This window comes from Bufo bufo, chromosome 7 (genome assembly GCF_905171765.1).
Source record: "Bufo bufo chromosome 7, aBufBuf1.1, whole genome shotgun sequence".
Lineage (NCBI taxonomy): Eukaryota > Metazoa > Chordata > Amphibia > Anura > Bufonidae > Bufo > Bufo bufo.
Window position 1 is genome coordinate 29,655,441 of NC_053395.1, and position 21,861 is coordinate 29,677,301.

The following is a 21,861-nucleotide window of genomic DNA, read 5'->3' on the forward strand; positions in this document are numbered from 1 at the left end:
TAGATAGATAGATAGATAGATAGATAGATAGATATGAGATAGATATGAGATAGCTTTGCCTATGCTAAATGTATTTAGTCTTGCCAATGAAGCAAATTTGAATTACGGTAGCTAGACAGACAGATAGATAGATAGATAGATAGATAGATAGATAATAGATAGACAGATAGATAGATAGATAGATAATAGATAGATAGATAGATAATAGATAGATAGATATTATAGAGATAATTAAGAAATGTGAAATCAAGGATAGATAGATAGATAAATTCCAAGGAAAATGATGAGGCAGCACTCCAACGTAGAAAAGGCCCCATTGAGAAACGTTGCTAAAAGGGTCCCACATCTTTTTTCTACGTTGGAGTGCTGCCTCATCATTTTTCTTGGAATTTATCTATGGACTTTATTGCCTGCTGTCCATGAGGGATTGCACCCATCTTCACACGTTTCCTGTGCTGCTGCTCTTTGTTTTCTAGATAGATAGATAGATAGATAGATAATAGATAGATAGATAGATAGATAGATAGATAGATAGATAGATAGATATGAGATAGCTTTGCCTATGCTAAATGTATTTAGTCTTGCCAATAAAGTAAATTTGAAATATAAATATAGATAGATAAATAAGAAATGTGAAATCAAGGATAGATAGATAGATAGCTAGATAGATAGATAGATAGATAAATAGATAGATAGATGATAGATAGGAGATAGATAGATAGATAGATAGATAGATAGATAGATAGATAGATAAATAGATAGATAGATGATAGATAGGAGATAGATAGATAGATAGATAGATAGATAGATAGATAGATAGATAGATAGATAGAATGCATCTACAGCTTTACCGGATACAGATTAGTGGATATTATTTTCGTCAGTAACCATAGTTTTTGGCTAGTGGTCAGTAAATGTAAAGTGAAGGGTTAACCAGTCTCCTCTCAGCAGTGACCAACATCTGGTAGTCATCAGGCCTCCTCTCTACCCCCATCCCTAATCCCTTCAGTGGGGAAGGATCCTAAAACAGATCTTGGTGTTTTACAGCAACGTGTACATTAAAGGTTTCGGATTTCAGAGAAAAGTAACACACTTTTTATCCAGGGTTTCTGGGAATCAGAGGGGAGGAGAAGAGGAAGTTGGGAAGTGGCCTTCAGTGAAAATTAGGGCAGACATGCGGTGGAGGAGACAGGATGCTCAGTAAGTTTCATGGGGCCTGTAATGGTAAATTAGTGGTGGGATTATATAAATAAAGATTTAGTATAACGAGGATGGGCCGGAGAGCTAGCACTCACAGCTCCGACTCCCTGGTGTCACCCGGCTCACCTTCCAGGGGTGTTAAATGTTATTTGTAAGAAAACTTCTATATTTCTTCTCTAGTGAAATGTCTTTAGCTATGATAATATTTACAGAGGGGAGAGACAATAATGTATGGTGTTACATGTATGTTACTACTAGACTCAACCTATTATCTATCTATCTATCTATCTATCTATCTATCTATCTATCTATCTATCTATCTATCTTTTGAAGAATGATGCAGCACTCCAGGTCCAAAGTATTTATATATACCCCCCAACTTTTTGGACAGTCAAAGAGTGACACTTATGGTTTATTGTCTGAAAGATACATTTTTACTGCATATTTATACACTACAATAGTGCAATAATCAGGGGCGTTGCTAGGGTTTCAAAAGCTCCGGGGCCCAAGCACCAATGCATATGGCCCAGTTCTCTAAGCTGAACAACCGCACCCCCCCCCCCCCCCCCCCCCCCGCCCTGCAAACACTAGCACTGAAGACATTTTGCTGTACTTGCTATACAGCAGCACATACCTCTCACATCCAGGGCTTCCAGGTGACGTCTCCTCTGATGTAGATCTTCTCTGTCATCATCTTCTCCATTCGGTCCGGACACTTCTCTCAGCCGCCTCGTCTCTGCAGAGTGTGACGCACAGACATCTTAGCTTCCTTACTTTTCTGTACCCCCAAATACTATCCTGAAGAAAAATGAGTGCCCCCCATAGTAACAGTACTCCTCATAATCCCACCAATAGTAATTCCCTTCTAGAATGCTCTCATTAGTAATACTGCCCCCTACTGGACCCAACACTGATAATGCTCCACAACAGTGCGCCCATTAGTAGAAGAGCCCTCCGGTATTAATAATGTCCTTACAGAGCCCCTAGTAGAAATAAGGCCCCCTATTATTCCCCCAGTGGTAATAAAGCTCTCTACAGACCCCTCAGTAGTAATACGGCCCCCATAGTGCTCTTAGTAGAAATAATGTGGATCCTTCCTATAGAGCCCCTAGTAGTAATAAGCCTAATTTCCCCTGAATTTTAAATACCCCCACAGTGCCCCCAGTATTTATACTGCCCTCTGAAGCCCCCCTAATATTTATAATGCCGCCTGCAGTGCCCCCTGTAGTTATATTCCTCCGTTTAGTGTCCTCAGAAATTATAATTCCTCAGCACCTCCGCCATACAGTCCCATGTAAATAACACTATTTCCCTCCCTCCGCCATAGAGTTCCACATAAATACCATCACATCATCTCTCCAACCGCCTTCAATATACAGTCCCATGTAAATAACATCCCTCTCTATCTACAGCCCCCTCCAAAATACAGTCCCATGTAAATAACATCACACCATCTCTCCTGCACCTTCAAACATACAGTACCATATAAATAACATTACTCCCTCCCCAGACACCTTCAACATGCAGTTCCATGTAAATAAAATCACCCCTCCCCAGCTACCTCCAACATGCAGTCCCATGTAAATAACATTACCCCTTAACATTCAATCCCATGTAAATAATATCACTCCCTCCCACAGCTGCCTTCAACATGCAGTCCCATATAAATAACATTATCCCTCAACATACAGTCCTATGTAAATACCATCACCCTACCCCAGCCATTTTAAAATTTCAGTCCCATGTAATTAACATCACTCCACCTCACTGTCCCTGTGTCCCATGTAAATAACTTCCCTCCCTTCAGCACTAACATACAGTCCCAGTTAAATAACTACAACTCCCAACATTGCTCTGCCTCTCACACTGAGTAATCTACCCCTTCGCTTACCTCTCCTCATGTAGCAGACCTCACCTCAGCCTCTTCCCAGGGCTTTTCTTCACTGCTGAGCAGTCCTCTCCTGCACTGGTCACATGATGGTGACATCATTGCAGGTCCTTTTCAGCTACTGCATTTAGCACTGATCACATGACCTGTGAGGTCATCACAGGTCCTTCAGCTCTTGCAGTGCATTAGATTCAATTGTATTTCCGTCCTGAGGATGGCAATACAGTTATATCTAACAAGCAGGCAGGACATTCGGGGCCTGGGATAAAACATCAGGGGCCCAGGCCCCGAATGTTTTGACCTAGCAACGCCCCTGGCAATAATTATCTGAATATAGACATTTCTAAAAATCCAAATTGCATCAAATAATTAATATACAAGCGAGCAATAATATGTCGTTAGGAACCAGGCAAACACTTTGTGGATCAATATTGTACATTTAATAATCCAAATCTATACCTGAAATGAAGAGGGACAGAGGGACTTGGGTGAAAAAAAGGGACTGTCCCTCCAAAAGAGGGGCACTTGGGTGCACTGAACATGAGTAATAAACACTGAGTATTTCAGTGGATCTTCTGCAGTGCTGCATCATTCTTCAAATATTGGTTACAAGTGACCCTGGATCAAGGTTTATTTTGCTGGCACTCACCCGTGCGAAATCCGGAATGCTACTGTGTTTCTCTTTCTTCTCTATATCTATCTATTATCTATCTATCTATCTATCTATCTCCTATCTATCTATCTATCTATCTATCTATCTAATAACTATATATCTAGTATCTATCTACCGTCTCATAGCTATCTACAGTATCTATCAACCTATTTACCATCTCATATCTATCTATCTATCTATCTATCTATCTATCTATCTATCTAATATTTCCAAAAAATGAGGCAGCACTCCAGATAAAAGTGAAAGGTGATGACCCAATTTATTCCCAGGCAATGTTTCAGCCCACTCAATGAGGCCTTTGTCAAGGAAAGGTTGCAGACCATGCAGCAAATATATTCTTAGGTCCATAGGCCTCATTGAGTGGGCTGAAACGTTGCCTGGGAATAAATTGGGTCATCACCTTTCACTTTTATCTGGAGTGCTGCCTCATTTTTTGGAAATATTGTACAGTGGAATGGTCGCCTACATTCCCTGAGGATTTGCACCCGATTAACTTTTTTTCTAACCGTGCTGCTGTTGTATTTTTGTATCTATCTATCTATCTATCTATCTATCTCCTATCTTTCTGCACTTGTGCGGCCACTACTTCCATTCACTTCTATGGGGCCGATGGAAATAGCTGAGCCAGGGCTATTTTCGGCGGCTCTATAGAAAATGAATGGAGGACGACTGCGCACGCACAGTGCGCCCTCCACCACTTTTGGGTCTCTCTCTTAGATCATTTCTTCCTGCCTTTTAGACCCCTGCATGGCAAACATGCCTAGTGATGCCCAGCAGCCGGAGGCTTCAGCTTTTACAGATTATTGGGGAGACTCTCTGATTAGCTATTTATAAGGCACTAAAGCACTGTTGATAAAAAAGTGAAGTGCATGGTGTATAACATTTGCTTAGAAGTGATGTGCAGCAAGCCCCTGAGGAGCTGGAGGGGAGGATGGGAGTGGTAGTGGCTCTGGCTGTGACAGTCAATCACAGTGGCTGTCCTCACACCGTTGCTCCCTAGGGCAGGGCAGTGAAAGGTGGCGGGACCCTTTCTTCCCTCGGGAGACACCCTGATGCTCCTGCCTTATGGTAGTCGAGGTGTCCGTGAAGTTAAGTGTTTGTATAGGTGCAACACAGGGCATGTGGAGGAGTGCAATGGGCCGGCGTGTGGTGGAACCAGGCCAGAAGTATAAGAATAAACATATGTCTTTACTGTAGTGCAAAATAGGAGTTGTAGTACATCCACCAATAGCAAAACACATCTCCAACTGTACACAGGGCAATTCTTTCCAGATAACGATGTATGGATTTAGGCAAGGATGGGAGTTATGGCCCTCTCTGTCTCAAATCTCAGCCTGCAGATTCGATGGTGGGCAATAATACTCTTGCAATGGTGGTTGTAATGTTCACCGAGGAGACAGTGTTAGGGCTCAGTCAGACGGCCGTATGAATGATTCCGCAAAAATTCGGAACGGGTGTGGACCTATTCATTTCAATAAGGGCTGCCCGTTCCGCAATCTTGGCTAAGAATAGGCATTTTCTACTATGGTTGCGGCCACGTGCGGTCCGCACTACGGCCGTCTGAATGGGCCCTTATAAAGATACGACTGGCCAAGTCCTTTCTAGGTGTGAAGGGTGTCCCTCACAGCAGTAAAGTCTTAACAGCTTTTGGTAGCAGGTTACCTTACTGACTCCAATGCTCAGCCATGCAGACTCTAAGTTCTCTCATTCATCTTGCTCCTTCTCTCCTTCTGTAGATCATGCAGAGATCGGTTAGTCTCTGTAGCTTTTTAGGCCTAAGAAGAGGGAGCACAAGTCACAGATTCCCTCCCTTACCAAACTCCAGTCTAGACTGACCTAAAGTTTATGGCGGGACTAGCCTACACCTAACCTCCTACGAGGATTGTTAACCCCTGGCTGTGCCATCCATGACTGGTTATACTGGGTTTAATACATAGCACGAAATAGCAGATAGCCCCTTGCTCTGGGCTAAGGTTAGGAGATGAGAAACCTCATTTGACGCTCTGGACGTCTGCAGTTCTTCTATACGAGGTCCTTTCCTTCTTATCAATTTCGTCTTCCAAGTTTATTATAAATATCCATTTCTCATAATGACACAGGGAATCTTGGGTCATCGCTGACTTTTCCTAGAATATTTTTGGATATTTTTTGCACGTTGTAATAATTACTACATATCCTGTGAGTCATGCGCCTGACTGAGTCATCCGACTGACAGCCACCTCTAAACACACTTCAGTTTATGTGTTTTTCTGTATAAAGGGAGAGAAATCTGGACGCATGTCACCGCTTCCCGGAGATGTCTGAACCCAGGAGCATCTGCGTCTGGTTCGTATCAAGGACTCAATATTTTGTGTATTTTGTCGCCTTTCCCTCTGTCACCAGCCTGCAACTTGAGCACGCAAATATTAAAGGGGCAGTCTGCATTACAGATATTGATGACCTATCCTCAGCGTCGGTGGCAATCCGACACCTGGCACCCCACCCTACAGCTGTTTGGGGCAGAAGCGGCATCGAAAACTGCACAAAACAGCTGTAGGGTGGGGGTCCTAGGTGTCGGACCCCCACCGATTTCATATTGATGACCTATCCTGAGGATAGGCCACCAATATCTGTAGCCCGGACAACCCCTTTAAAGAATAGACTAAGCCTTATACCATAAAGGCTAATATTTCCTCCGGAGTCTTATGGGTCTGAAAGCAAATCTACCGATTAGACAATCATGGCTTCTTTGCTCTAAAAACAGGGCCACTCCTGTCCATGGGGTGTGTCTGGTATTGCAGCTCAGCGTCGATGAATTGAATAGGACTAAGCTGCAGTACTACACATAACCTGTAGGCAGGTGTGGCGCTGTTTTTGGAAGTATCTAGATTCGTTAAGTAGTGCACAAAGTATGAATTCAGAGTATAGACCCCTGAACCCTGGGGCAAAGCATGAAGCTCCTGGCCCCTAGTGCAAAACTTGTAACACGACCCCCACCTATCATGTGCCATATGTAATATGTCTTCTGATGTGGCAGAGGGGCTTTTGGGCCCACCAGGCACTAGGACCCAGGTGTAACTGCTGCTTTGCACCCTCTTATTACCTGGTTTTTACTATTTACTGCAAACCATCATACTACATTTCCTATCATGTGTAATATTCAACTCGAGAAGTAGTAGTCCTAGAGTTCTGGAAATAAAGGGTAAGACACGCCACCTCACTGCTGCAGTTATATACATTATTCTGTGTCCTATGGACATTGCACCCGTCCTTCAAGGAAGATTATTTTGATTTATTATAGCACTGGCTATATTATATTTTAAGACTGTGTTTTAGTTGTTACAGATCTCCATGAAATAGCGATTCTGTGGTAGATTTTCTTACAACTCTGTGTTGTGCTGTTCCTCTTTTATTCCTCCTATAAACATTTGAATACATTGTCAACTGGGTGTTACCAGTTGAGGTGGTGTCCCTGCACAGTCTAAATGCAATTAGTGCTGCCAGTGTCGGACTGTGCAGGGACCCCCTTCCCTCATTTGCAGTTGTCAATTTATTAATAAATGTTCAGGAGGACTAACAGAGGGACGGTAGAGCACTAAGATATGAGAAAAGATTCTCCAGAATTGTTATTTCATGAGGATTACAAGTATTTACTGAAATAGTATCAGAAGTGGTGACAAGTTCTATTTAAAGGGGTTGTCCAGGAATTGCATCTAGATCAGGGATGCCCAACCTGCAGCCCCCCAGCTGTTGCAAAACTACAATTCCTATCATGCCTAGACAGCCTACAGCTATTAGGGCATGCTGGGAGTTGTAATTTTGCAACAGCTGGAGGGCCGCAGGTTGAGCATCCCTGATCGAGATTAATATCAGATCGATGGGGGTCCGATGCACCGCACCACCACCAGTCAGCTGTTTCGGGGTAGCTCCGGTGCTGGAAGTCGGCACTGGGACTGCATTGCTCCATCCACTGTGTAGTTATAGAATGTCAGAAATGCAGCGCTCACCTGCGTATCGCATCAGAGGCACGGATGTGGCTAGGACAAGGCCGACACAAACTGTGCAAAAAGTAGGAGGTCTGGTAAAATCCTTTATTTGATGCGGTAAAATCCATACAGTGCAAGACAAGTGCAAAATTGACGCGTTTCGGATCCCAAGTTAATGATATAAAATGCTATCTGTGGCTCTCCCATATAAATACACCTCCTCTAATCACACACATGGAAACAACATCACATGGTAAACAGGTATGGGCAGATCATAAAACATGGAACAGCAAATCCAAACGTATACAAAGGAGAAAAGAAAATAAATAAATAAATAAATAAAACTTTCTTAAATTCCTTAGTATTGTAAAATCAAATCATGTTTTTTGTTCATGCCAGTGGGAAAGCAGCTTCCAAGTTCGAACATCCAATATGCCTCTCTACCTAGTAGCTTGCGTCTGTGGTCACCCCCCCCTAACTGGGAGCGTGACCCTCTCCACACCCTGTGCTCTGTGTTGTGTTACCCTTATGTACAATGGCAAAATGCAGAGTGGCAGAAGAAACATTACGTCACGTGTTTGATAGTGAGGTATGTCAGATAAATGTTTCCGTATCCGGTTTTTAATCTGTTTGGTAGTGCATCCTACATATTGCATGGAGCATTCAACACATGTGATTTAGTAAACTGCAAACTCAGTGTTTCAGTTGATATATTGTTTAATCTTATGACTTCTACTATTCGCTGTAGATGTCATTGTTTGACTGACAGATGTGTTCACAACATATGCATTTTCTGTGGCCGCATTTGTAACATAGTAACATACACTGAACAAAAATATAAACGCAACACTTTGGGTTTTGCTCCCATTTTGCATGAGCTGAACTCAAAGATCTGAAACATTTTCTACATACACAAAAGACCCATTACGCTCAAATATTGTTCACAGATCTGTCTAAATCTGTGTCAGTGAGCACTTCTCCTTTGCCGAGATAATCCATCCCACCTCACAGGTGTGGCATATCAAGGTGCTGATTGGACAGCATGAATATTGCACAGGTGTGCCTTAGACTGCCCACAATAAAAGGCCACTCTGAAATGTGCACAGTCTTGCCTTACTGGGGGGGTCAGAAAACCAGTCAGTATCTGCCTCTCGCAGTGCAACACATCTCCGTCGCATAGAGTTGATCGGGTTGTTTCTGACTTGTTCTGCCTTCTTCACAGGAGCCCAGAACTGTACACAGTACTCCATGTGTGGTCTGACTAATGATTTGTAAAGTGGTAGGACTATGTTCTCATCACGGGCATCTATGCCCCTTTTGATGCAACCCATTATCTTATTGGCCTTGGCAGCAGCTGCCTGACACTGGTTTTTATAGCTTAGTTTGCCGTTCACTAAAATTCCTAGGTCCTTTTCCATGTCAGTGTTACCCAGTGTTTTACCATTTAGTATGTACGGGTGACTTGCATTATTCCTTCCCATGTGCATAACCTTACATTTGTCAGTGTTAAACCTCATCTGCCACTTATCTGCCCAAGCCTCCAGTCTATCTAGATCCCTCTGTAGTAGTATACTGTCCTCTTCCGTGTTAATTACTTTACACAGTTTAGTGTCATCTGCAAAAATTGATATTTTACTGTGCAAGATATCTATAAGATCATCATTAAATATATTGAAGAGGATAAGGCCCAGTAAAAGAATAGGACATGTTCTATTTTTTTTGCGGGGCTACTGAACGGACATACTGATGTTGACAGCACACGGTGTGCTGTCCGCGTTTTTTGCGGACCCATTGAAATGAATGGGTCCGCATCCTATCCGCAGAAAAAAACGGAATGGACACGGAAACAAAATATGTTTGTGTGCATGTAGCCTAAGGCTACATGCACACGACTGTATGTGTTTTGTGGTCCGCAAATTGCAGATCTGCAAAAAAAAACGGTCCAGTGCTAACGCCCATCGTCTAGCTTTCCTAATGGATCGTGTAGTGTATGATCTGGAGTGTAACCTAGAGCTGATAACAGCAGCCTCTTCAGCAAAAGACTCATTGGTGGAGCAATTGCGTCGTGCTCTCACCATTTCTTCTTTTGGTATACAGGTGAAACTCGAAAAATTAGAATATCGTGCAAAAGTCCATTTATTTCAGTAATGCAAATTAAAAGGAATTTCATTAATGCAGCTTAAAATTTGAATTTTGTGAAAAGGTTCAATATTCTAGGCTCAAAGTGTCACACTCTAGTCAGCTAATTAGACCATACCCCCTGAGCAAAGGGGACCTGAGATTGTGACTTTGGGGTTTCATAAGCCGTAATCATCCAAATTATAACAAATAAAGGCTTGAAATATCTCGCTTTGCCTGTAATGAGTCTCATATGTTAGTTTCACCTTTTATGTTGCATTACTGAAATAAAAGAACTTTGCACGATATTCAAATTTTTCGAGTTTCACCTGTATATACTGTTGTATCCTCCAACATTTTTAAAACCTGTGATTTGTAAATATACTTGTCCAAAATAACCACCGCTCTCCCCTTATCAGCTTCCTTAATGATTGTATCTGTTTTCCTCTCCAGGTCTCTCAGTGCATTGCGTTCATCCAACGTCAGGTTATCTCTTTTGCTGCTTGGTGTGATTTGTTTCTCCTGATTCTGTTTCCATGTGTGTGATTAGAGGAGGTGTATTTATATGGGAGAGTCACAGATAGCATTTTATATAATGAGTAAGGATCGTTAACTTGGGATCCAAAACGCGTCGATATTGCACTTGTCTTGCACTGTATGGATTTTACCGCATCAAATAAAGGATATCGTTTTACCAGAAGCTGGATCCTCTTACTTCATCCACAGTGTAGTGGACTGAGCTGGTTACCATTGACTGGAACGGAAGCAGCGTGGCAGTAACCAGCTCCGTCCACTACACTATGGGTGGAGCTCAGTGGCGTCTCTAGCTTTCAAATTTTGGGGGGGGGGCACACTGGGGGCCAGGACAAAAGTAGCGGGGGGCAGCTATAACAACGATACATTTACACAAGTATGCTTAGAAATGCTGCAATACTTTACCCAATACCTAAAACCGCAACAGGGAAGAAATGTCCAGCTGTCTGTGGATGACACTTTTATAGAGAGGGGGATCTGTGGATGACACTGCTATGGGGGGGATCTGTGGATGCCACATACCGTATATAGCATCTTATGCTATATGTGTCATCCACAGATCCACCCCATGACAGTGTCATCCCCATTTCCCCCTCCATAACAGTGTCATCCACAGATCTCCCTCCCCGCCTCTCACAGGAGTGTACATATATATAATAAACATATTTCACATGAAAACTTACAGTTACTTGGCTTGGCCCTTGGGGATCTCGGACGCCACTTCCACACTTTGGCCGGGGGCTCGGCGGAGCTGATGTTGTGTTTTATCCTAATGAGAAAGATTTCATAATAAGGATTTGGAGAAGGGGCAGAGGGATAGCAGAGCAGGGAGAGGCTGGTGCTGCTACTAGGGGGTCATACCATGGGGGAGTAATAAAGCCCACCATAATGCCCCCCCCCAGTAGTAATATTTCTCCTTATAATATGCAAAACATACCCCCTTATGCCCCCAGTTGAGCTAATGTCCCCCATAATGTGCCAGTATAAAATACCCCTATATAGTGCCCCAGTAAATGCCTCCATAGTGCTCTTCTCCCCCCTTCCTGCTAGTGCCCCCCATAATGTACCAGTATAAAATGCCCCATATATCGTGCCCCAGTAGATGCCCTCAGTGTCCCCCATAATTTGCAAGTATAAAATACTCCTTCTTAGTGCCCCCCGTAGATGACTCCATACTACTCCTGTCTCCCCTTCTCCATAGTACCCACCATAATGTGTCCCAGTATAAAAGGCTACTGTACAGAGCCCCCCATATAAAACACCTCTTCTTTGTGGCCTCAGTAGATGCCCCTATAGTGCCCACCAATAATGTGCCAGTAATAAGTGCCCTCAATAACGTGCCACTGCCAGTAACAAGAGCCCCCCAATGTGCCAGTAATAAGCCCCCATCACGTGCCAGTAACAAGAGCCCCCATCACGTGCCAGTAATAAGAGACCCCATCACGTGCCAGTAATAAGCCCCCATCACGTGCCAGTAATAAGCTCCCCATCACGTGCCAGTAATAAGCCCCCCATCACGTGCCAGTAATAAGCCCCCCATCACGTGCCAGTAATAAGCCCCCATTACGTGCCAGTAATAAGCCCCCCCCATCATGTGCCAGTATTAAGCACCCCCATGTTCCAGTATTAAGCACCCCCATCATGTGCCAGTATTAAGCACCCCCATCATGTGCCAGTATTAAGTCCCCCCATCATCATGTGCCAGTATTAAGTCCCCCCATCATCATGTGCCAGTATTAAGTCCCCCCATCATCATGTGCCAGTATTAAGTCCCCCCCATCATCATGTGCCAGTATTAAGTCCCCCCATCATCATGTGCCAGTATTAAGTCCCCCCCATCATCATGTGCCAGTATTAAGTCCCCCCCATCATCATGTGCCAGTTTTAAGTCCCCCCCATCATGTGCCAGTATTAAGTCCCCCCTCCCCCCATTGTAATAAGCCCCCCCAATGTGCCAGTAACACTATTGTAAAAAAAAACCAAAAAAAAAAAACCACTTATACTTACCTCAGTGTCAGCGATGCGATGCAGACTCTTCCTGTGTCCCGTGCTGTAATGCTCAGGCGGCGCGATGACGTCATCGCGCCGCCTGCGCCGGCCTAGTGCCTGCAGCCTATCAGAGGAAGGGGCACGCCTCTCCCTCCCCTGCACCTCCGCTGGCACAGGCAGATTACAATGGAGATGAGCGCAATGGAAGCGCTTATCTCCCTGTGCCCGGCGGCGGCGGCTCACTTAGGGGGGGGGCATTTTAGTTGGGGGGGCACATGGGGGGGCACAGCATGATGTAGGGGGGACCGTGGCCCCCTCTGCCCCCCCCCCCCCTGGCGACGCCACTGGTGGAGCTGTGTAGTTCCTGTGCCGAACTAAAGCACTGGAAAAAAAGCTGATCGTCGGAGGTGTCCAACCCCCACCGATCTGATATTAAAGGGGTCCTCCCATGAATAATGTTAAAAATGAAAATCATACATAACCTAGTGCATGACAATCTCTTTCAAACAAAGCTAGAACCAGCCCTGTACCTCCAGAGGTCTCCCCATGTATTGCTCCATTGTTCTGCTAGATTTATTTCAAGCTGACAGCTTAAGGAGCTTGTCTTTTCTCAGAGGGCATGTCCTTTCAGCTACATCTGATGAAAGTTGAAGGATGGAACTGAGCATGTGCTTCTGTCTCAGTGAGCTGAACAGAAAAATTAGAAAAAGAGAAAACAGCAGGTGGCGCTATACAGATTGTTTCATCTAAAAGAAATGCAATTGCAAAAGTATTCAAATCCAGATGCTGGTTTGAAAACTGTAGAATATTTTTGGTGGGACAACCCCTTTAATGACCTATCCTGAACACAGGCCATAAATATAAAAATTATGGACAAGTCCTTTAATATTAGATTCAGCTATGACTTTCATATTGATATTGTGGATGATTGATGTCTTTTCCAGAACTTTGATATGTTGAAACTTCATAGACTACTGCTTAGAGAAGAGATACCATCTTGGGACCATTGCCTCCTTGAGATCCTCCACCTCGTATTCCCATATTCTCTACTTCTCTACTGAGGGGGAACATTGTCCTTCTGTTCACGATTTGAGGACTTGGTAGAGAAGTAAAGGGAGATATGGCATCTTTGAAGTCAACAGTGGTTGTATTACTTGGGATGTTCTTGGTCGTCAATTGTCAGAACTTTATAAAAAACTCCAAGGAGATGAATCCAGAAGGACGACTCTTCATCAGTGAAGTAAACCCAGATAACCCTGGGTACGACACTAGCGAGTTTATTGAGCTTCATCATACCAGTGGCCAAAATGTCTCCCTCGATGGCTTCACACTGGTCTTCTATAATGGAAAAACCAACACAGCCTATAAAGTGGTCAACTTATCAGGATACTCCACAGATAAGAAAGGGTTCTTCCTCATTGGGTCTTCTAGCCTTAGACCAGTTCCCAATATTGTCCTCCCACCCAACACCATCCAGAATGGACTTGATGCCATCGCTCTTTATTTTGGAAAAGGACCTTACTATGTGTCAATGCACGTGACCCGTGAAGGGTTAGTGGACGTCTTGGTGCACAAGACCAAGAGCACAGACCAGGCTGATGGTCTCGTCAACACCCTGACACCAGGAATGGAGGCCTTCTGGGAGGACGCTGACTTTCACATCACAGATGAGTCCATAGGGAGGTGCTTGGACGAAGATGGACAACTCATCTTCCAACTGACGCACCCGTCGCCGGGCAGAGAGAATTTCTGTAGGGTGTCTTTAGTCGTGCTGAATGAAGTTTCATCTCCTTACGCCGAAGATTTATACGTAGAAATCCATGGGCCGCCATCCACCTTTCTCCAAGGCATGAGCCTGGCATTTATTAGCGCAATGGATCAACTGGTCTATTACGCTTCGGATATAAGAGGTCAAACCGATGCCAATGGGTTGTTTTTGCTGGCAAGTGGAAAGCAGGATCACAGAGGTAAGCAAATTCCTGTTAAAGAAGCACTCCTACAAACATTTTTATTCTCTGACCTGTTAGAAAGATGCATGATGTAAACTGTAGTGAATGTAATTTACCAGTGAATGTATTTGTGGGTTATAACCTCCCTTCTGATCCTCAGCCGTGTCATGTGACCAGCACTCTGACTTTCCAAATAACACAGCATCTTATGAGTGGACAGGAAGTCAGTTTCTTTATCTATTCCTATGGGAGCCTCAATGTCAGTCTCATAGGAATAGAATAGACAAGGAACTGACTTCCTGTCCTGTGTCAGTTGAAGATTAGAGGGTTGGTCACATGACACAGCTGAGGATCAGAAAGGAGGTTATAACTCACAAATACAGTCACTGGTGAGAAGATTACCTGCACCATCGATTTCATCATGTATCTTTCTAACAGGTTAGAGAATAAAACATTTTGTGGGAGTGCTTGTTTAAAAGGACTTATTTACGACTTATTGGTAGGATATCCCATAAATGTCTAATAGGTGCAGATCCCCTCCTATTTCCAGAACAGAGCCCCATTTTGAATGGAGGGCAAGCGGGACATGTTTGGCTTTCTCCATTCATGGCTATGGGACATCCAGAAATAGGCAAGCGTGCTCGCTCGGTTATTTTCGGAAGTCCCATAGCAGTGAATGGAGGGAACGCATGCGCAGCTTGTTCTTCATTCACAATGGAGCTCTGTTTTTGAAATAGTAAAGGGTCCCAGCAGTGGGATCTGCACCTATCAGACGTTTATGACATATCCTACCTGACATAAATCTCCAGATGGGAATGTCCTTTTAAAGGGGTCATCGGGGCTTTACCAGAACCCAATGCTTTCCTCAGCCCTGTGGAAGAAAGTCAGCGTGGTTAATACTTACCCGTCCCTCGCACCACCGATGCTGCCATCTCCACTGCACTTACATGGGCTGCGGACTCTTACACTTGGGTCCCGACCGGAAGTGTCCTGTAAATTCAGCTGAACAGGACGACAAGAGAACACTTCCAGTTGGAACCCACATCCCATATGAGTGCAGCGCAGACGCCAGCATCGGTGGAGCGAGGAGTGGGTAAGTATTTACCAAACTGCCTTTCTTCCACAGGGCTGGAGAAAGCATTGGGTTCTTGAAAAGCCTAGAGAACCCCTTTAAATTCTTATTTTGCATGAAATTGGGGTGCCATCTTCATGTGGAAGCTGCTTAGACTCTTCGAGCTGATTATTATCTGTATGATTAATGGGTTCCCCAGGATTTAATAATTGATGACCTATCAGTAGAAATAGATCACCAATTGTTAAATTCTGGAGTACCCCTTTAAAAGGGTTTTCCCGGGATATAAACGTATCCTTTATCCATGGTATATGGCGATAAAGGGGTTTCTGGAAGTTCATCTCTGTCCCTCCCTGAAAAAATGAATGGAGCTGCAGCACCCATGCTCAGCCTGCCATGGAAGCACTGTGTCTAGGTAGAGTACTGAAAGCCTAGCTACAGGATGTTCTATAGGGATATTCCTTATATATGGACATATGTTATAATCACTATAATCGTATCCGTTTTTATTGTTTTTGTCTTGGTCCTCGACCGTCCAGCTCAGCAGGCCCTGCCCAACAGCACTCGCTTGCTCACCAAGGGTGGCGGTGCGGTGGCTCTGTACTTGGGGAAGAGCAGTGAAGTCGTGCAGAACAAGCGATACAATACCAGCGGATTGATCAATGCTGTGGTGTATGGTGACTACGAGGACATGGCCGCTCACCCCCTTCAGGACCTGACCATAGGCAATAGTATCATTTACTGGCACACATGGTAAGAAGGAGAACCTAGGAGCTTACTAATAAAAGCAACTGAGCTGCAATACCAGACACTGTCTATGGGCAAGAGTGGCGCTGTTTCTATGAATGAAAAAAAAAAAAAACTTAGCTCTCTTGAACTCTTCCCCTAACCTCTTGGTGCGAGCGCGAAAATATCTCTTTATGGGAAGAGTAAAAATGTTAAAAAAATATTAAATTAATAAAATTAATAATTAAAAAAAACGGACATGCAGGCTCACCCCCTTCAGGAACTGGCCATAGGCAATAGTATAATTTACTGGCACACATGGTAAGAAGGGAGAACCTAGGAGCTTACTAATAAAGGCGAATATATACATATATATACAGTCAGGTCCATAAATATTGGGACACCGACACAATTCTAACATTTTTGGCTCTATACACCACCACAATGGATTTGAAATGAAACTAACAAGATGTGCTTTACCTGCAGACTGTCAGCTTTAATTTGAGGGTATTTACATCCAAATCAGGTGAACGGTGCAGGAATTACTACAGTTTGCATATGTGCCTCCCACTTGTTAAGGGACCAAAAGTAATGGGACAGAATAATAATCATAAATTAAACTTTCACTTTTTAATACTTGGTTGCAAATCCTTTGCAGTCAATTACAGCCTGAAGTCTGGAACGCATAGACATCACCAGACGCTGGGTTTCATCCCTGGTGATGCTCTGCCAGGCCTCTACTGCAACTGTCTTCAGTTCCTGCTTGTTCTTGGGGCATTTTCCCTTCAGTTTTGTCTTCAGCAAGTGAAATGCATGCTCAATCGGATTCAGGTCCGGTGATTGACTTGGTTGCTTTTGCAGTATGCTTTGGGTCATTGTCCATCTGCACTGTGAAGTGCCGTCCAATGAGTTCTGAAGCATTTGGCTGAATATGAGCAGATAATATTGCCCGAAACACTTCAGAATTCATCCTGCTGCTTTTGTCACCAGTCACATCATCAATAAATACAAGAGAAGCAGTTCCATTGGCAGCCATACATGCCCACGCCATGACACTACCACCACCATGCTTCACTGATGAGGTGGTATGCTTAGGATCATGAGCAGTTCCTTTCCTTCTCCATACTCTTCTCTTCCCATCACTCTGATACAAGTTGATCTTGGTCTCATCTGTCCATAGGATGTTGTTCCAGAACTGTGAAGGCTTTTTTAGATGTCGTTTGGCAAACTCTAATCTGGCCTTCCTGTTTTTGAGGCTCACCAATGGTTTCCATCTTGTGGTGAACCCTCTGTATTCACTCTGGTGAAGTCTTCTCCTGATTGTTGACTTTGACATACATACACCTACCTCCTGGAGAGTGTTCTTGATCTGGACAACTGTTGTGAAGACCGTTTTCTTCACCAGGGAAAGAATTCTTCGGTCATCCACCACAGTTGTTTTCCGTGGTCTTCCGGGTCTTTTGGTGTTGCTGAGCTCACCGATGCGTTCCTTCTTTTTAAGAATGTTCCAAACAGTTGTTTTGGCCAGGCCTAATGTTTTTGCTATCTCTCTGATGGGTTTGTTGTGTTTTTTCAGCCTAATGATGGCTTGCTTCACTGATAGTGACAGCTCTTTGGATCTCATCTTGAGAGTTGACAGCAACAGATTCCAAATGCAAATAGCAGACTGGAAATGACCTCTGGACCTTTTATCTGCTCATTGTAATTGGGATAATGAGGGAATAACACACACCTGGCCATGGAACAGCCGAGAAGCCAATTGTCCCATTACTTTTGGTCCCTTAACAAGTGGGAGGCACATATGCAAACTGTTGTAATTCCTACACCGTTCACCTGATTTGGATGTAAATACCCTCAAATTAAAGCTGACAGTCTGCAGGTAAAGCTCATCTTGTTTGTTTCATTTCAAATCCATTGTGGTGGTGTATAGAGCCAAAAATGTTAGAATTGTGTCAATGTCCCAATATTTATGGACCTGACTGTATATATCGGTATACTTTATTATGAATAGGCTGGTATTGCATTATTGCCTTTTAAATGAACTGAGCTGCAATACCAGACGCTGTCTACGGGCAAGAGTAGCGCTGTTTCTATGAATGATTAAAATAAGTAGGTCTCAAACTGTTCCCTATCTCTTTATGGGGAAGAGTGAAAATGTAAAAAAATAAAATATTTAAAAAGGACATGGCGGCTCACCCCTGTCAGGACCTGACCATAGTCAATAGTATCATTTACTGGCATACTTGGTAAGGCTGCATGCACATGACCGTGCCGTGTTTTGCGGTCCGCAAAACAAAGATGTCGGCCGTGTGCATTCCACAATTTGCGGAACGGAAAGGCCCGCCCAATATAGAAATGCCTATTCTTGGCTGCAAAAGGGACAAGTATAGGATATGTTCTAATTTTTTTTGCTTGGCCACGGAATGGAGCAACTGATGCAGTCAGCACGCGGAGTGCTATCTGCATCTTTTGCGGCCCCATTGAAGTGAACCAAACAATGGTCATGTGCATGAGGCCTAAGGCTTATTGCACACGAACGTGTGCGCTTCGTGGCCGTATTGCGGACCGCATTTGCGGATCCACAATACACGGGCACTGTTCACTTCAATGGGTCTGCAAATCCGGAGATGCGGAATGGTGCGGAACGGAAACACGGAACGGAACCCTACGGAGTGCTTCCGTAGGGTTTCATCCCGTACTTCCGTTCCGCAAAAAGATAGAACAAGTGAATGGGTCCGCGATCCGCTGCGGCTGCCCCGCGGTGGGTGTTCGTGCATTGCGGCCCGCAAGAGGCCTAAGAAGGAGAACCTGTGATGGCTAACCTCCGGCACTCCAGCTGTGGGAAAACTACGACTCCCAAGATGTACACTTGCTTGGCTGTTCTCGGAACTCCCATAGAAGTAAATTGAGCATACTGGGAGTCATAGTTTTACCACAGCTGGAGGCTAGCTATCACCTAGGTGCTTACTAATAAAGTCTAATATATTTATATATACAGTACTTCCAGATTGACGTGAAAGGGTGAAGACCCCAAACTTTAATTCCCCAGCAACGTTTCGGCCTACTCAATGAGGCCTTTGTCAAGCTTGACAAAGGCCTCATTGTATAGGCCGAAACGTTGCTGGGGAATTAAAGTTTGGGGTCTTCACCCTTTCACGTCAATCTGGAAGTGCTGCCTTATTCTTTGGGAACTGTATACTTTGGAGGAAAAGCCGGCCTCCTGGAGGAATTGCACCCAGTACACACTATCTGACTGTGCTGCTGCGTATTTGCAAGTATATATATACAGTATATATTATATATATTATATATATATATATATATATACATATATATATATCATCTATTTATAGGCTGTGCCTGGTATTGCAGTATTGACCAAAGGGACTCAACTGCAATACCAGGCACTGTCTATGGGCAGGAGTGGCGCTGTTTCTATGTATAAAAATTAGTAGATCATAGACTATTCAAAATAGCTCTTTATGGAGAAGAGTAAAAATATCATAATAAAATAACATCATTAAAAAAGTAAAAATGGGAGCTAATATATGTGCAAAATACAATTGTCCTTGACAAATCCTAATTCAGTCACGTAAGAGTAAAACCTTCTTAAAAAAGACAGTCAAGAAGTAGTAGAATAAAATGAAAAAAATTATTAAAAAACGTCTCCTGGGGGTGTCAAAATGGGCCAAATCTTGAAGGGGTTAATAATATGATGTTTCCTCCATATGTACTAAAAATCTTGTGTAATACGACTGATATATATACATATTTTTTTTTTGTTTACTTCTAGGGATGTAAACATTTCTGCCAGCCTGTGTAATGTGGGTGAGGACCCCAAGTTTATACTCGGAGGTAGCACTCCAGGACAGCCAAATAATTGCCCCCAGAGCTATCACACTGTGAGGCTGTGCTTCCAGATTACTGCAGGTAACAAAATCCACATTTCAAAAAATAAAAGTGAATTTACAGCAGATATGCTTGATGTTGATGCTTATATGTGGCTGATCCGCAATACCGGGCACAGCCAGAGGGCAAGGGTGGCGCTGTTTCTGAATATAGGCAAATTATTTTTCCTTCTCTGTGCTGTTTTCTTCATGCAGATTGCTCTGAATGGGAAGGAGACCAAGTCTCCTCTAAGGTTCTGAGTGCGGTGGTCCGGTCCTGGCAGTCCGTCTGCAAATGTCACGTATCTTCAAGCCTATTTACAGGTGGGATGGAACCCTGAATTGGGTCTATACATTGGGAGATGTTGAATCTGGGACGTACCCAAAGCACTGCGTATGGTAAAGTCATCAGGATTAACCCTATTAAACCAGGCATACAGCCTGGTAGGGTTGATCCTACTGATTCAAAGGATTCTTGTCTTATGAAAAATGATTGCGACATTCCAGAGGGAAAAAAACCAACAACCTTTATTCCTTATGCAAATGAGGGCTCAGTGCACTGAGGGGCGGGGCATAGCCCTTCAGTACACCTTATTTTCCCATCACTGGCTCCACCCCTAGGTGCACTGAGACCCTAATTTGCATAAGGAATCAAAGTATTTTCTCTCTGGAACGCCACAACCAATTTTCACAAGACAGGTATCATTTTGCTCAGCAGGATCAACCCTATCAGGCCGTATTGGGCTCATTCTGCTGACAGAAGCTCCGTAAAAGGGTAATACTATTTCAGCATATAAACGTAAAAAGTTATACCATTTCTCCAAAATACTTTCTGTATTGACCCCTCACTGTTTTCAAGATCTCTGATTGCTGTCAGTGACTGATTGTTGATAACTGATGTTATATACTTCTAACAGTTTTTTTTCTTTGTATGTAGATGCCAACCTGACGTGCCAGTCCCACCAGTTAATTCTTCATGTCCGACCGAACGCCACCTTATCTCCTCAGAATGATGAACTTGACATTGTCCCGCCGTTTGTATTAATGGGGAGAGTGATAACTGTGCAGAACAAGAATGCCACCTTCACCGTCTGCCCACAACCCAGTGACCTGCCGACATCACCTCCAGGTAATAGACACTGGCCAGGATTTACATACTCAACAACAGGGCAGGTTGGTAAATTATGGAAAAAACACCCCGCCCCAGGAAAGCCCCAAACCCGATGGGACCGCCTGTTTATAGGCAGGACTTACATAAGCCCCACCCATTTCTAGCTCGGGCCAGCCCAAAATTTGCAGGGACAATTTCTGAAAATTAGGGGAAGTACCTGCTAATTTGGTGAGAAAAATTGAAGTTTTAATTTATGCAAATGAGCCTCTAGGAGCAACGGGGGCGTTTCCGTTACACCTAGAGGCTCTGCTCTCTCTGCAACTGCTGCGCCCTCTGCACTCTGATTGACAGGACCAGGCAGTGTAAATATTATCACACCTGGCCCTGACTTCTAAAGTGCACTTAAGTATCTGGCGCAGTCGCAGTGAAAAAATGCCAGCAGTTCTCTTCTGTACCGCGAGCCTTTTCCCTGTACTGCGCCTGCGCTGGGTAGTGAAGCACACGGCGCAGCGCGAGACTTTAGGAGAAGTCACGGCCAGACGTGATGACTTTTACGCTGCCTGGTCCTGTCAATCAAAGTGCAGAGGGCTCGGCAGTTGCAGAGAGAGCAGAGCCTCTAGGTGTAACGGCAACGCCCCCGTTGCTCCTAGAGGCTCATTTGCATATATTAAAAGTTAAACATCATTTTTCTCAGCAATGCGGGCACATATGAACATGGGACCAACACAGATGCCTTCAGCTGCCAAGTG

The 21,861-nt window shown here is 44.0% G+C and overlaps 1 protein-coding gene across 1 annotated transcript in view; it reads left to right on the forward strand.

Moving 5' to 3' along the window:
- The first annotated feature begins 1,027 nt into the window (after positions 1 to 1,027).
- LOC121007399 overlaps positions 1,028 to 21,861 on the forward strand; it is a 34,915-nt gene continuing 14,081 nt past the window's right edge. Inside the window, exons 1-7 of the mRNA XM_040439295.1 lie at positions 1,028 to 1,200; positions 6,021 to 6,086; positions 13,312 to 14,334; positions 15,928 to 16,141; positions 19,908 to 20,044; positions 20,218 to 20,325; positions 20,939 to 21,130. Coding sequence (XP_040295229.1) covers positions 13,488 to 14,334; positions 15,928 to 16,141; positions 19,908 to 20,044; positions 20,218 to 20,325; positions 20,939 to 21,130 — 1,498 coding nt within the window. The 5' untranslated portion in view covers positions 1,028 to 1,200; positions 6,021 to 6,086; positions 13,312 to 13,487. The remainder of the gene's footprint in view (positions 1,201 to 6,020; positions 6,087 to 13,311; positions 14,335 to 15,927; positions 16,142 to 19,907; positions 20,045 to 20,217; positions 20,326 to 20,938; positions 21,131 to 21,861) is intronic.